Here is a 14765-nt window from a genome sequence, read left to right on the forward strand (position 1 = left end):
AGGCTTTATATAACTATCAAAACAAGTACCAATACTTTATTTGCAAATTATTGTGCAAGAAATGATCGACTCAGCAAGTTTACCAGTCAACAAAGTGTGAGTTCTACCAGTTATAATCAATTTACATGTAATGATATGTCTAAATATGAATTTAAATGAGTTCTTGTCATTTCATGTTGATGAGCTGCTTTATCATCATAGATATGGACAGTGACCATAACTAATGTTGCAGAAACAGCAAAGCATGCACAAGTTTCATGAGCCAATGGTAACCCAGCAGGAATAAATTTGTTTTCATATAAAAAGACAGCCTTGGACTGCTAAGCCATGTTTATTTTCCAGTCAAATTAACAAAAATACTTTCTACAAGGTTATTTCTAGACATTTGCTATATATGCTGCATCCGCTGCAAATACACAGTATGAATCACAAGTTTTCTCACCTTGAAACCTACTGCATTTCTCTTGCAATGCATGAAAAGAACTCTGAGGCCAACACAAAATAAAGAACCTTTCACCATTATCTCTGTTGTATATAAATATACATTCATAAAACTTGCAAAAGAAATATTCTGGAGATTAAGGTAATTCTAGGTTCTATTACAGCACATTGGTCATATCCCCGCACAACCATCTTTAATACAATCATTAAAAATTTAAAACAACTGGGGCAAATGAAATAAAGTTCCACTGCAGTGTTGATCAAATGATATGTTGGAAAAATGCAAGACAAAGACAGGTTTAACATACAAGAATGTGTAATTATAGGCTGGCCTCAAAAATGTCTTCATTTAATACAATTAAATTAATATAATGGCACCAACTTTATCAAAAGGACACCATTAAGTCCTAAAGTGATTTTCATTTTGCTCATGATAGAGGAAGTAAGATCAACAAAGCTTAACATTTTCTAAATTATAATCCTTTTCATTTCCCCTAGCTTTATTACTAATATAGATATTCTGATAGAATACTCAAATATAATTTTTACTGATATACAGAATCATTTAAATGCATATTTGGTACAATTTCTTATTTTTGGTGTTCAGTAGTTGCTTTTGTTTTGATAAAATGATATAGCAGATTTATGCTTAACATCACAGATACATTTTTTCTATGTAAAGAATTACAGAGCTTTTTCAATTGTGGAATGGTATGTTTCTACACGTGAAATTTTAAAAATGCTGCATGAACCTGTGACTTTGTCATTACACAGATCAACCATCAGGAACTGTAATGAGCATGAGGTGACACACATTTCTATCTTGGCTTCGTACAAGTATGGACACATTCAAAATGTTGTAACATCTGTATGATTTGCTGTTACTTTGGTGATTGTGATATTCCAGGTGCAGATGCAAAGTGCACCTTAATGGTCCTCATAGAAGTACTTTTATCCCCCTGTATTTTAAAGGCATCAGATTCTTTTATTCTCCCTTGTAGCGAGGAGGTCTCTTCTCCTTAAATGCAAGAAGGCCTTCAATTCTATCTTTTGTTGGGATAGTCTGCAATGAGCAGAGTAACAATTCATTATTGACACCAAAAACAATACCAAGAAAAATATTTTCATACAAATCCTAGTTCTTCAATGCATCCAAGATGCATCAGAAAAACTATAGTAACTATAATACAACAGAAAAAATAAAACTATATAGTCAGATATAGGAATGTATCAGACTCTTCAAGGGCATGACAAAAGGCTGATGAACAATTTGGATGGAGAAAGGAGTACCTTTTCTCCAAACAGATGAGTTAAAATAATTCTGTAGGATTTGAGGTTTGTTGTGGTTTTGTTTTTCTTTTGGGGGTGGGAGGTGGGGGAAAGAGAGGAAAGTGGGGTTTGGGTTTCTTGGAGGTTTTATTTTTGGGTTAATTTTGGGTTTTTGGGAGGGGGGAGAAGGTTAATAACCTGACTACCACATCTTAAATAAGCATATAATGCTGATGCTTCTATTTCCATCATAAAAATCTTGTCTCAAAGTCTAAGAACATATAATCTCAAACACATCATTCCCATGTTTCACTGGCAAAGAGGTTTGTCTCAAATTTTTATTGGTTAGCACATATGCCACTAGCGCATGTGTTAGTGAAGTGTCCTTTGTATTCTTTCATGTTAAACCAAAACAAAGCAAAAGCAAGGCAGTTCTTGGACTGGCATGGTAGTATATGACTGGCTAGGTGTATGGCTGGTATGCTTCACTACCTTCACCCTAACAGTACTGGTACCGATGTGTCCTGAACTACACTTCCTCCCTTAAATTCCTTACAAAATCAGACCAAGTAGATGGAAGTTTAAATAAAATGCCCAGAAGTTTGCAGAAGAAATCACAAAGCAATATCCAGTTAAATTTCTGCATGTTTCATAAAAGGCATCACAAAGCCTGTTTTCTGTGTTTTCTTCATGTAATCGTATTTACATACCTGAGCGTAACAAGCTTCTTCAATTGCTAAACCTGTTACTAAGTCGACCTGAGGAAAAGAATACAACGGTTTTTACAAGAATTTTTATTTATTATATATTATTCATAATATCTAAATTACAACTCACAGCTAACATAAATATTGTGTTTTTATATGCCACATACTAAAATACTTGTGCAAAGTTCTACTACTACTTTAAATGCTACACTGACATGTGGTAAGAGTGGTTAGTATTTCTGTAAAAGACTCCTGATTTAGCCATACAACTAGCATGTGCTACACTTGCTCTTTACTACAAGTCATCTGGTTGGGTAAAAACCATTAGCTACTTGTACATTTATAATAGTTTCATTTACTACAGAGGAAAAGATGCACTGTATGATTACTTTTTTTTTTTCTGAAACAATGTACCTTCAAAATATCATATAAGAATAGGATAGCATACCACAAAATAAACACAAATTCAAGTTCAAAAGTATTTAAAACAGAAAAATAAAGAGGACCATGGCTGTCCTGCATCATCATCATCATCATCATCATCATCATCATCATCATCATCATCATCATCATCATCTATTTTTAATACATTTAGTTTCTTTGTGAGATGTCCTGAACAGTTGAAAAGGCTGAATTTTGGCCTCGTGATTTCTCCGTCTTAAGCACCACATGCTACAGAATTCACTAGCTCTCCCCGTGACCACCAGAAGGACTAGGGCTATGCACCACAATCAGTTTTCAAGGGGAGATAAGTTAGAGTGTAAGTTATCAAATGAAGCTATGAAATCTGTGCCATGGTAGTTTTGTAACAACAGCTTGAATAACCATTTGGCTTGATTGGTTTTGATATAGTAGATCTTGTCTTGGGCCTCAAGATTGAACTAGAGATGATCATTCAGAGACCATCTAACCCTATCATCCCTAATTCTCTAAACACCATTATTTTGACCTTTCAATCCACTGTATCTGGCAGTCAGATAACTTAGCTTGTAGCATTTTGAACCTTGGGTATTGAAATCAATCTCAAATTCCACCATTCCTTGCTGTGGAAAACTAACATACTCTGTGCAATGGCATCTGAGTTTGATTCTCAGGCCACCACTTACTGGTATTACGCTTTGCTGAGCTCACTGGTTGTTTTTGTGACTTTTAAGAAAAAAGGACAAATTCATCTTCTTGGACTCATATGCTGCACATGGTATGATCCTCTTTCCCTTGTAACAGGTTGAGCTACAAAGTGTTTTGGTGCAGAGCCTAACTTTAAAAATTAACAGACCTGCTGAACTCAGCATTAGGATATGTAAAACTAAAGTAAAACACATGTCCAGATGGGCTTTAGAGCTAGTTCAATAGTGTGGCAATGGAGTGGTAATCAGAATCAAATATGAAATCAGGTTCCAGGTACAATTTTAACACTAACTGCTATTAAACTATTTTTAAAAAATAATATGCCCTTCAGCCTTTAACTTTATTAGTTACTAAACACTGAGAGCTTGACAGACTTAACAGAGTATGACTTGATCATTTTTCCCACCTGAGATTTGAAACACAATTTGTTCACAGTAGTTTATGTTTACTTTCTACTATTAATAATTAGCAGATTACACTACTCTTGAGGTTACTAAGCCTTTTTACAGAAATCAGCCTGAGATTTAAAAAATTACATTTTACTCTTTAGAAAGTTTTGACCAAACAGACTTTGAAAGACTACACAACGATGAAATAAAAACAATTCTAGAAAAAGAATTTCACCTCAGTACAACTGTTGCCAACCTGACTTCCAGCCTACTCTCATGGAAAGTACAGATCCTTACCTCCATTCCCTGATTGATAGCCAGTTTTGCAACTCTCATTGCTACTGGTCCCTAAAATGAGAGAAAAAGTTTATTTACATGTTATCAAAACCTGCAAGATTTGTAACAAAAGAGTCTGCACATAATCCTAATCTTATATTAGGATCATCTAGACTTTGGACTATTGTTAAATTTACAATATATAAGTCATATATCCTAGATTTTATCACTATAATAGACACTTGCTTCTAAACTGATAGTTTGAATATTAAGAAAAAGTAAAAGTATACTATTTTCAAAAGAACCTAATTATTGTGTTTGGTTTATGCTTCAAAGGTGCTGAGTGTGTCCACATTTGTCAAGTTTTATCAATTTCCTTCAAAACAAGGCTCAGAATGGCCACTTTAAGATACATCATTATAGGTCTTTGCAAGGTCAGTCCTATATCCCTACTACTGCACAATGGAGACATGTGAAAATAAGTAATCATGAAATAAAATTAACTGATGCAAGCTTCAAACCTACAGTATGCTATTGCAAAGCCTGCTCTGGTCAAGTGATGACACTCTCCCATGAGCAGCTGAGATCCCCAATAAGCAGAGGGATTCTCACATTTGCCTCCAATGTGCTGCAGAACTGCAAGACATCTTTGGGAATCATGTCAGTCCTGTGCATATCCATCAGCATCAGGTTCTATATATTCAGGCCTGTTGATTTGGGAAAAGCCAAATGCTTATGAGACAGTACTGATAAAAAGTTGTAACCATCAATCAACTTTCCAGAACCACTGTATGTTAAAATTTTTACTGTATTTTAAATTTTAATTGTCTTTCTATCAAGGTGCTTAAGACACAAATAACCACCAATAAATGCCATACCTAAGCTGTAACATTTTACTTTTCAATGAAAAATTTTAGCTGTTACACTTGTGATCCAATAAAGTCGTCCACTAATTATTTTCTTTTTCTGCCTTCTATAAATTTTCTACTGGGGACGTTTTGCCTCTCTTCTGAGGAGCTCCACAGCAACAAAGTAATCCATTAAAATAACTGCTCTACTAAAAATTAAACCTGTATATTTTTTTTTTCTTGTTTAAAAGTTGAAAGCCAGAATATATAATGAAAACACAGACCAGATCATGGCAAGATAAGGAGTGATGGAGGTTTTTTCCTTCACTATGAAATAATTACCATATAACACCATTCAATACAAGAGAGAAAACTTCAAATTACTTGTTACATAATTAGCACAGCTTTTCAATACATAATTCTGTGACAGTTCTCTTTAATAAAGCTGTTTCTTTTTCAGCGTTATTATTTGGTAAAAACTAAAAAACTAAATAAAAATAATTTGTAATACCTGAGGTAAGAATTCTCTCGCCAGAGCTAATGCTCTTCTGTATGCAGCATCCCCTGCTTCATTCTGTTCTACCACATGGCTAATCAATCCTATTGATTTTGCTTCCTCACCATCTACAATGCGTGCAGAGAAGATTAGTTCTTTTGCCAATGACACTCCAATTGTGCGAGGTAATCTTTGTGTCCCCCCTAGGGTTTGTAAAAAGACAAAATGCAACTATTAGTTTCCCATGTATCTATACCACAAATGTAGATGCCTTACTCATCTCAAGTATTTTCATTTTAAATTCCATAAACAACTACATAGACATACAGAAATTCAACTAGTACAACGGCAATATTAAGTACCTTCTTCTGTTTTTCAGACTACATCTAAATTGAAATCAATTGCCCTGTTTCTTAGAAAGACATGTAAATAACTGAAAATAGGTACTATTACTAGAGATTCTGTTCTATTACAGACAAGTTACCTTACTTGTATCAGCCAAAAGCTGAAGAAAAACTACTTGACAGTAATTAACAAATCCAAACCCTCTGTTTCTTTTGAAAACTACGTATTTTTATTATATAAATCACCACTTTCAAAGAACTATACTTAGAAAGAAAATATACCTTAATAAGTCCATTCTAGAATTTGCACCTTAGGGACAATATTTACAGGTAAACTAAACTAAAAGCATTACTAGACAAGGTCTCTAAGAAGCCGTGGTTTTGCCTCTTCTCTTACTCCTGCATAATTGTTACAAACTTGAAGTGTGATTACAAAAACTAGGGAAGAACAATGACAGGTGCAGATCAGCGGAGAAAAGCATCCAACTTTATAAGAGTTAGCATTTCTTAGCACATTTAAAACTTCTTTGACTTATCAGCAATTTCACGAAGTCAATAAGCAGTAACTACATTAACCAGAAATTAAGAATGCTTAGCTGGGCTAACAATTAACTTTTGAGAACTAACAAACAGTGAGAATGTGGGAATAACCATTATCAAAATGGAAGATGTAGATTCAAATCACTGAAGCACATGTTTATGAATTAAGACAGCAGAAATAGCCTTTATCCAGGAAAAAGGATTTTGAAAATCACAAGGTCTACCATTCTGACATGGATCTGAAACAAATACTCAATTTACAAAAACAATCTGTAAGCAAAAATTTCTTTCCAAAAACTTATTTCTGCAAGATCATGCTAATATATTTAAATGTAAATATATGTATATATGCAAGAGGACTATTTATAGGAGTTGTTCAAAGCTGGGCAGTATAACACTGTGCAAATGTGTGTTCAACTAACAAAATATTTTAATTTCTACTATATAATGTGGACTAAACCACCAGTATTTTATTCAAGCCATTCAGTTCTCAGTGATGTTTCCTGAAAATACTTTCAATACATTATGAGATAAACAAACTGACTGGAAACAAACTAAATTTTTTGTGATGTAATAATTCAGCTTTCAACTACTATTTTTCTGAACAATAAGCTTCAGTACTACTGTATTTTTTTCCATAAAATCAGATCTGCCTTTGAACATCTTACAAAATACAAAATTGTAGTTTGGAGGATTTCTGTCTTTCTAGAATAGTAGAAGATGATGGTCTATAACAAAAACTGAGTTACATTTTCCAGTCAAAAACTGGAGGAATGAAAAAAATTATTATAACTATTAAAATAAAATTTGTAGAACAAAAGCATTAGTAAATACAAATAATGTGATATTCTCTATGATCCTGCAGTGCTTGAGAGGATTTTAGCAAGTCAGTCCTAATGGTCAAGGGCAACAGATATTCAATAAATTCTGCTAATTCTGCTAATTTCTAAAGCTATGTGATAGTGCTAGGGTAAAATTTTGCTACCAGCACAATTTAGGGACATCTTTAAGAAAGGGGCAAGGGATGCACATACATGAAAGTAATCCCACACTGGATCCCAAAAAACACTACAAACTCTGAAGCATAAGCCTTCCCTTCGGCCTTGGCTTGCCTCACTGGTGACATTCATGGAGAATGACTAAAGCTGTATCTATCAAATTTATACCAGACCTACATGCCAGAAAAATGTGATCTGTGTTTCCAAGAAACTCACTGTTTCTGATACTGAGCTGTTCCACCACCACCATCCCCACCAAACATTTATTGGGTTTTTTATTTAAACACTGAATGTCTTAATTTCTCACCCAAATAAGCTGTCACACTAATCAACATATATTCTTATACACATTTTAAGGACACATTGGAACATAGCAAATGTCTAAATTATTCTCCTTAAGAATATTTTAGTCACAAATTATTCCTTTCATGGCAGCCATGGAATCTAGAAAAGCATCCAGTTTGGCTTTTGATTAAAGAAAATTGTTTGTCCAAATCATAAGACCTGAAACCATATGAGGCTGTATTTACTGACTCTGCATCTTCTGCTGCTTTCTTGCACGTATTCCTAGTATTTTTCTTTACTTAATTATCTGCCCCTTTACTGTTTTATCTCTTCTATTACTGCTTTACCAGGAAATGCTGAAAACAAAGTTTCATTGAGCAACAATATTTCATAACTTTGACCAAACAATGGATATGTTGAAGCATGAAAGAGTGTTTATAGATTAAAAAAAACTGTTCTTGCCAGTGTCTTACACAATAATGATTAAAGAGGAAAAAAAAAAAGCAGACTATAGTTGTTTTGCTGCCTCCTACACTGAAAAGCCATTTAGCAGAGGAGCATACTCTTTGATTAATATTTACAGAACAGGAACCAACAATTCACTGCATCAATCATATATATTCAGTAGTAGGGGTAACAAACTTGCACACACAAAAGCTGTAAGACCAAATTAATCAAATGCAAACAACACACTATAATACATCCACCACACTGAAGCTGCATCTATTTATGAAGAAAAGATGGAGTATGCCACAGATAGATGTTCTGTTTTGGTAATACACAAAGAACACATAGTGTCTGCCAACTATAATCAGAGCTAAAGGAAGTAACACCCAGTCTTCAAAGACGTTACTTAACCAAGGCATTTCATCTAAATGTAGTGCAGAATTTGATGGGAGAAGTTGTTTCATCTTCACAAATTTAATGACATGTTATTTCAAGGACTAGTGATCTGGTATTACTCACTGTGCTGATAAAAGTATTTAACATGCAGTTGCAAAGTAAATGTGTTCTTACCTGAAATGGTATACAGTCAATGTTGTAATAATTGCAACTAGCATTTTTAGATACATTATTACGTATTTAAAGTTTGTTTACTGTGAAAAGACACAGTAAACAAAAGACTGCTAATTTCTGGTACAAAAACTATTAAACGGTATTTTAAAAAATTTAACAAATAGTTGATTTTGTATGAATATTTATTTACTGTGAGTAATTCATCATTTACAAAATATTTACACAACTGGTTTGAATTAAGGGAATTACGTGATAAATGCCCAAGAGTATATCCAACAAGATGAAGCAACCAGCTTACTGGAAATAGATTCATCATTCTGGCAGAGAATATCTACAGTCAGTAGTTTCTCATAGCTGACGGCACTGTCAAAACATATTGGAAAAAATCGTGTTCTGACAAAAAAAAAAATCCAAAATTTAATTCAGTAATAATCATGTTTACTAAATCAAGTAAAAACCAGTCTTCCTATCCTATCCTATCCTATCCTATCCTATCCTATCCTATCCTATCCTATCCTATCCTATCCTATCCTATCCTATCCTATCCTATCCCATCCCATCCCATCCCATCCCATCCTATCCTTATCCTATCCTTTGTTTGAGTCACAGCAAATGAATTAAACTGACAGGTTTCTAGCTTTCTTCTTTTAAAGAGTGCACATCTTATATTTTATTAATAATCAGTGGTAATAATGAGTGGTGAAACCAAAATCAGTCATCCACAAACCTTCTAATTAGAAGTAAAATGTATCCTTGTGATTTTTTTTGCAGAAAACTCTAAGTAGATTTTTTAGTCTTCCATTGAAGCTCATAAAAATATGGAAGCAGAAAACTACTATTTATAATAGTTAATCCTCAACAATGTAAGTCCACAAAAAAACCCTAATATGGATAAAGTTATTATTTTATATAACACTTTTCAGTCATGTTATGTCTTATTTTAAAAGTCTGTAAGAAAAAAATATGTAACAAACATAGCTTCCACTTTAAAAGTACCTGCCATCTGTTGCTGAGTTAAGAAGTTTTCAAAATACAAAACATGCTAAATTCTAAACACTGTACCAAGATAACATTCAACACCAATTTTCCAACAGACTATTTCCAAGATTAGGTCTTGATCCTGAGAAGTTGTGTATGTTTTAGTTAATTTAAATCCAGGTATAAATCTTTATGGGCTCAGGCATTCCCAGTTTTGTCTCAGAAGAAAACATCAAGAACCCTTCTCCAGCACAAACCAGAGAACCAACTAACAACCAAAACCAGCTTAGACTGGGAAAGACACCCATAAAGATGCAAAAAGATGACAGGGTGAAAACGTGATGGAGAAGAAAAGAAACAAAACACTATTTCTGTAAGAGGAAGAAAAGCACTGAGATGACAAAGAGCAGGCGGTAGGTAAGGCCACTCTTATACACGGCCGCTAAAGTTATTTGGAAAAAGACTGGAGATCTGAGGCAAGACTGAGACAGTGGCCTGAAGCTGACTCAGAGATTGCTCCATGGTTTGTAGTGACTGAGGAAAGAAGTTTTTTTAGCAAAATTTCATAGTAGGTTGCCCAAAGGGCTCACACAAGTCTGGCTTGTCAGTAAAGCCAAAGGAAGCTCTACAGGCATGCCAGACATAATCTCCCTAGTCGAGGTCCAAGAGGCAGGACAACTTGCTGTATATGCCAGCCTGGCTGTGGCAAACCCCATCTCCAAAACAGCCCACTTAATTTGCAAGTCAGTCCTTAACTTTCACAATCCATTCTATTCATCCGCATCTGTGGATTGGTTTATTTAAAAACTGATCTGAAAAATACCTACAGCAAACCGCCATGTGTGGGTGGCTTGAAGATGACAGCTTAAATCAGAAGAATGCAGTACTTGGCTTGAAGATGTATGAATGCTTAAGATGCATGAGAGGAAGTGTAAATACACTTTAAGAATTCACTAGCAGTTAAATAATTACAGCTTTTGTACTGAAAGATGAAATGGTCATGTAAATTAGAAAAACTAATTTATTTCCAAAATAAGTAATTGTCTTGTAGATTGAGAAAATAGAAGATGGTTTCCTAGCACATGGCTGAATATGTGAAATGGATGGAACCAAATAAATGCATCTGGAACCAAAGTTTATAAAATGGACTCCACTTCAAAAGGGATTCTGCACCTGGCGTAAGGAGCTCACTTCACATTTCACTCAAAAACATGGTACAAACAACTCCGCTGTCAGACAAAACACTGTTTGAGAAGCACAGATCTGTTATTCCCCATAGACACCCAGGACTTGCAACTCCAGGCAAAGCTAATGCACACGCTGACAATATTATATTTGTTTTTAAACTGAAATTATTTGAGGGAAAAAAAACCCAAAACAAACCAGAAATGCCAAAGACTGTTCATCTACTTATTAATGTCTACTTAAGTGTACATAAGTGCAACAAGCATGAGCACACAGAGATACTCAGTAAGACCATGTGCCTTCCTGTTACTCCATATAGGAGCTTGGTATTTTATTTGATGATGCAATCAGTCACCTTAAACAAAATTCAGAAGTATATACACATTAAGACATAAGTCTTCTTGCTGCAGATAGATATTAATGGCCCACGAGAAGGCATTTTCCAGTTTCAAAATTACACCCACAGATTTATGAAGTCATTACTCAGCTGTAACAACAGGTAGGAGGTTTAGATCAGTGCTGCACTGTATGATCATACTTCACAAATCATGTGGGATTCATGTGTAATATTAAGTAAGAACTTTTATTTAACTTGAATTTAAACAAATAATTTTTCTAGTCCATATTCTTATACTTTTCAATCTACTATGACAGCTAAACTTCATTTAATATGAAAATCAAGACAAGAAAGAAACAGACATGAGAAAAACTTTTATCACTACCTACGGCAAGTGAAAGAGAAAAATTAATTACCATGGTAGTATCCTATTTTACTTATATTTTTAATGAGATCACAGTCTGAAATTGGATCAATTACTATAGTTTTCAATGGACAGAATTGAAATGAATAAACAATAAGCAAAGCAAAAAACCAGACTAATAAATCTGTAGTCTTCACTGCTTAAAAGCAAGTGACTTGAATGTTTTCCTCACTTGAGTGCTTCTTACAGAAATCTACCATTTTATTCTTCCACATAGCAAAGAAATCTGCTAAACCCCTCAACCAATTCCTATTCCTTAACTCTATTCTTTCTCCCATCCTGACTACTATCAAATTAATCTGCTTTCAACTCTTCCAGAGTAATGGGTTTTTAAGAATTGATGTCTGAAATTATTCATCCCTGAAATTCTGTGACTTGAGCAGCACTAAAGAAAGGAGAATTGGTAGTTAATACGATGGAAGCTCAGGGAAAACGGCAAAGTCAATGCAACAGCAGGAGGACACAATCTCACCTGGTTCAGCTACCAAATCCCAAGAAGGCAGAGCACTCTCTCTACTGATAAATATATGCCAAATTAAGTTGTACATGCCAAGCACAGTTTTCATCGTAAGTATAATGTACTCCCAGCAGAAGATGCATACACTACAGCTACACTGCAGCTTACCTAGTACTTAGGCTATAACATAACATCTACAACAATTTGGGGGGATTTTTGAAAACACAGATTCTACAAAAAACCTGGCCAAATCTTTCAATACTGGCATGCATTAATATAGCAATATGCAATGCAAAAAGAAAAATGTTCCATAAAATGGAACATGAAATACATTAGTATCAACATTTCAGTTTAAAGCCAGTTCCTGTGCAACGGTGGACATACTCCAATAAGCACAAACTGGTATTTTAACACTTTATTGTCTGGGACTCCTCAAACATTTTTCCTTAACTTCAGCTCTTCCATCACCTTCTTCATATTTTTTAATTCTTGGAAAAAAAACCCAGAAATCAATATGTGAGAGGAAATCAACAAAGAGACTAAATAAGCAATTATTCCCAGTAGTCATCTGACAGATGGTTACAACACTACAGGAATAAAATACATTAAGAAAATACCTTTTATGTTCCTCTTGCCTGCTGCTGTGACATAGCAATACAGGACAGAAGTCACTGTTTTTAGCATGCAATGCAACATGTATTGTATGCAATGGCAATCTTTCCCCCACAGATGAAGAAACTAGTGCTAATTATATTCTTCTGTCACCTAATCAAGCACACGTGAGTTGGAATTAATGGACCTTTACAGTTTTAAGGATCAAGAAATTAGACACTAATTTTGTTTTTCTTACATCCTACATCCAAATTCCAGGAAGAAAGACATTAGGGGCTATGTAGGCATGAGGTAATGAAGAAATGAACCTGTATCAACAGCAAGAGCTAGAATAGCTGCCCTGCATCTGTGGGGCCCTTCACTGCACTTATTAAAAAACTTACAAATATATTTTAATTAATATAAGTCATTAAGAATAGTTTGTATAAAAACCACTAAGCCTCAACAAGATAGGGAACACCACTCATTTCTGACTAGCTGGCTTCATCCTGCTCTTCAGGCAGGACTATTCTGAAGTGAGCAGAGTCCACCACTGAACACTTTGTGCTTCTACTTGTGGCTACAGCCCACCTGCTGGCTCCTAGTTTCTATCAGGGCACTCCTACATGCAGATCCTCTGACCCTTCTCTGGCAGCAACCCATCTGGCTTGACTAAAGATTCAGTGCTTGAGCTCTCCCAAATCCTCAGCAGGTTAGAAACATTTTACTGGAGCCTGGAGACATCAAAAGTTCTATTACTGCCTAACTCCTTCAGAGAACACATGGCATTTGAGCAAGAAACTAAAATTTAAAAAAAAAATCTTTAAATAAAGGAAACTTTTCACTTGAAATCTGAAGAGAATAATGGAATCTTTAAGGAAAAAAAGGTTAAATGACAAACCTTGTAAGAGTCCATTAGCCTGCACAGCCAGAAATTTGATGAGCAAGCATGAACCTACATCACCTTCTTGGCCTCAGTCTCTTTTTTTTCTTAGATAAAATGGTATTTTTAAAAAGACTGACTACTTTTGTTTCATTTTAAGCCTGTGATATGTTTCACCCTAGTTACTGCCAGCCTTCTTCCCTATCCAGATTCAGTTGTAACATTTATTATTCTTGGAAGTAGACCACTGAAACAGCTCAAAAATTGAAAGCATTTATCACACCTCCATTTTTAATCCTAGACAAACAGGGTTGTATCTTACCATGCACATGTAATTGAAGGTCACACAGAGTGCTGTAGGTGTTCTGGGGACCTATCTGGTGAAATACCAAAAGCAAGATAAGCTTGCAATGCGTTAGCATGGCCCTTATGCCTTTTTATGTTACAAAACATAAACATGATTTTGAGACAGTCTACTTTGTTCTGTCAGTCTCTCTCATCTATTTCCTTGTCATACATCTTTATTTCTTTAGGTGTTTTTAAGATTCTAAACCAACATTTTTAGTGAAGCAAAAAAAAAAAAAAAAGTAAAAAAAATTCTGAAACAAAACAAACATTACAGTTTTACAACTTATTTTCGGTTGATAATTAAGTTCAGGTATTAAACTGAACCCTCCGAATGTTAATAGTCCTATGTACACCTGGAAAAAACTTATTAAAGTGAATTTATCCCTCCCTTCTAACCTGTTGCTTGTACTTAAGCCACATACTAATTCATACCAGTGAGACTTGTGTGAAAGGAAACCCTGGTTGTTTGGACAGACAAAAATAAAATATAACTAATAAAAATGAGACCATTAATGCAACAGTGATCATACATGGCAGTCACACTGAATGTGTGGAGTATCCTTGAAGAGAAGCAATTTTAATTGTTTTGCATGGATAATTCCCCAGTCCTAGTAATAAGTACAACCTTATTGGTTCATAACAGAACAGAGGGCTAGGTGCAGCTGTGAGCACAGGCTGCTAGGTTTGAATCCCACAATCCCACCCTCCTTTGAATAAACACAGTCATGATCCCCTACAATACTCTGGCTTGGGTCCCTAAATATGAGAGCAACGGTGTTTTCTTGCAAACATGCTGAATGGGAAAGAAACAACTACTTCCCCCT

The 14765-nt window shown here is 34.7% G+C and overlaps 1 protein-coding gene across 1 annotated transcript in view; it reads right to left on the reverse strand.

Moving 5' to 3' along the window:
- Positions 1-312: 312 nt before the first annotated feature.
- AUH (AU RNA binding methylglutaconyl-CoA hydratase) overlaps positions 313-14765 on the reverse strand; it is a 114016-nt gene continuing 99563 nt past the window's right edge. The window contains exons 7-10 of the mRNA XM_036403421.2: positions 5570-5757; positions 4232-4282; positions 2421-2468; positions 313-1504 (exon numbers count right to left, since the gene is read on the reverse strand). Of these exons, the coding sequence (XP_036259314.1) occupies positions 1427-1504; positions 2421-2468; positions 4232-4282; positions 5570-5757 (365 nt within the window). The 3' untranslated portion in view covers positions 313-1426. The remainder of the gene's footprint in view (positions 1505-2420; positions 2469-4231; positions 4283-5569; positions 5758-14765) is intronic.

Source organism: Molothrus ater, chromosome Z (assembly GCF_012460135.2).
Source record: "Molothrus ater isolate BHLD 08-10-18 breed brown headed cowbird chromosome Z, BPBGC_Mater_1.1, whole genome shotgun sequence".
Lineage (NCBI taxonomy): Eukaryota > Metazoa > Chordata > Aves > Passeriformes > Icteridae > Molothrus > Molothrus ater.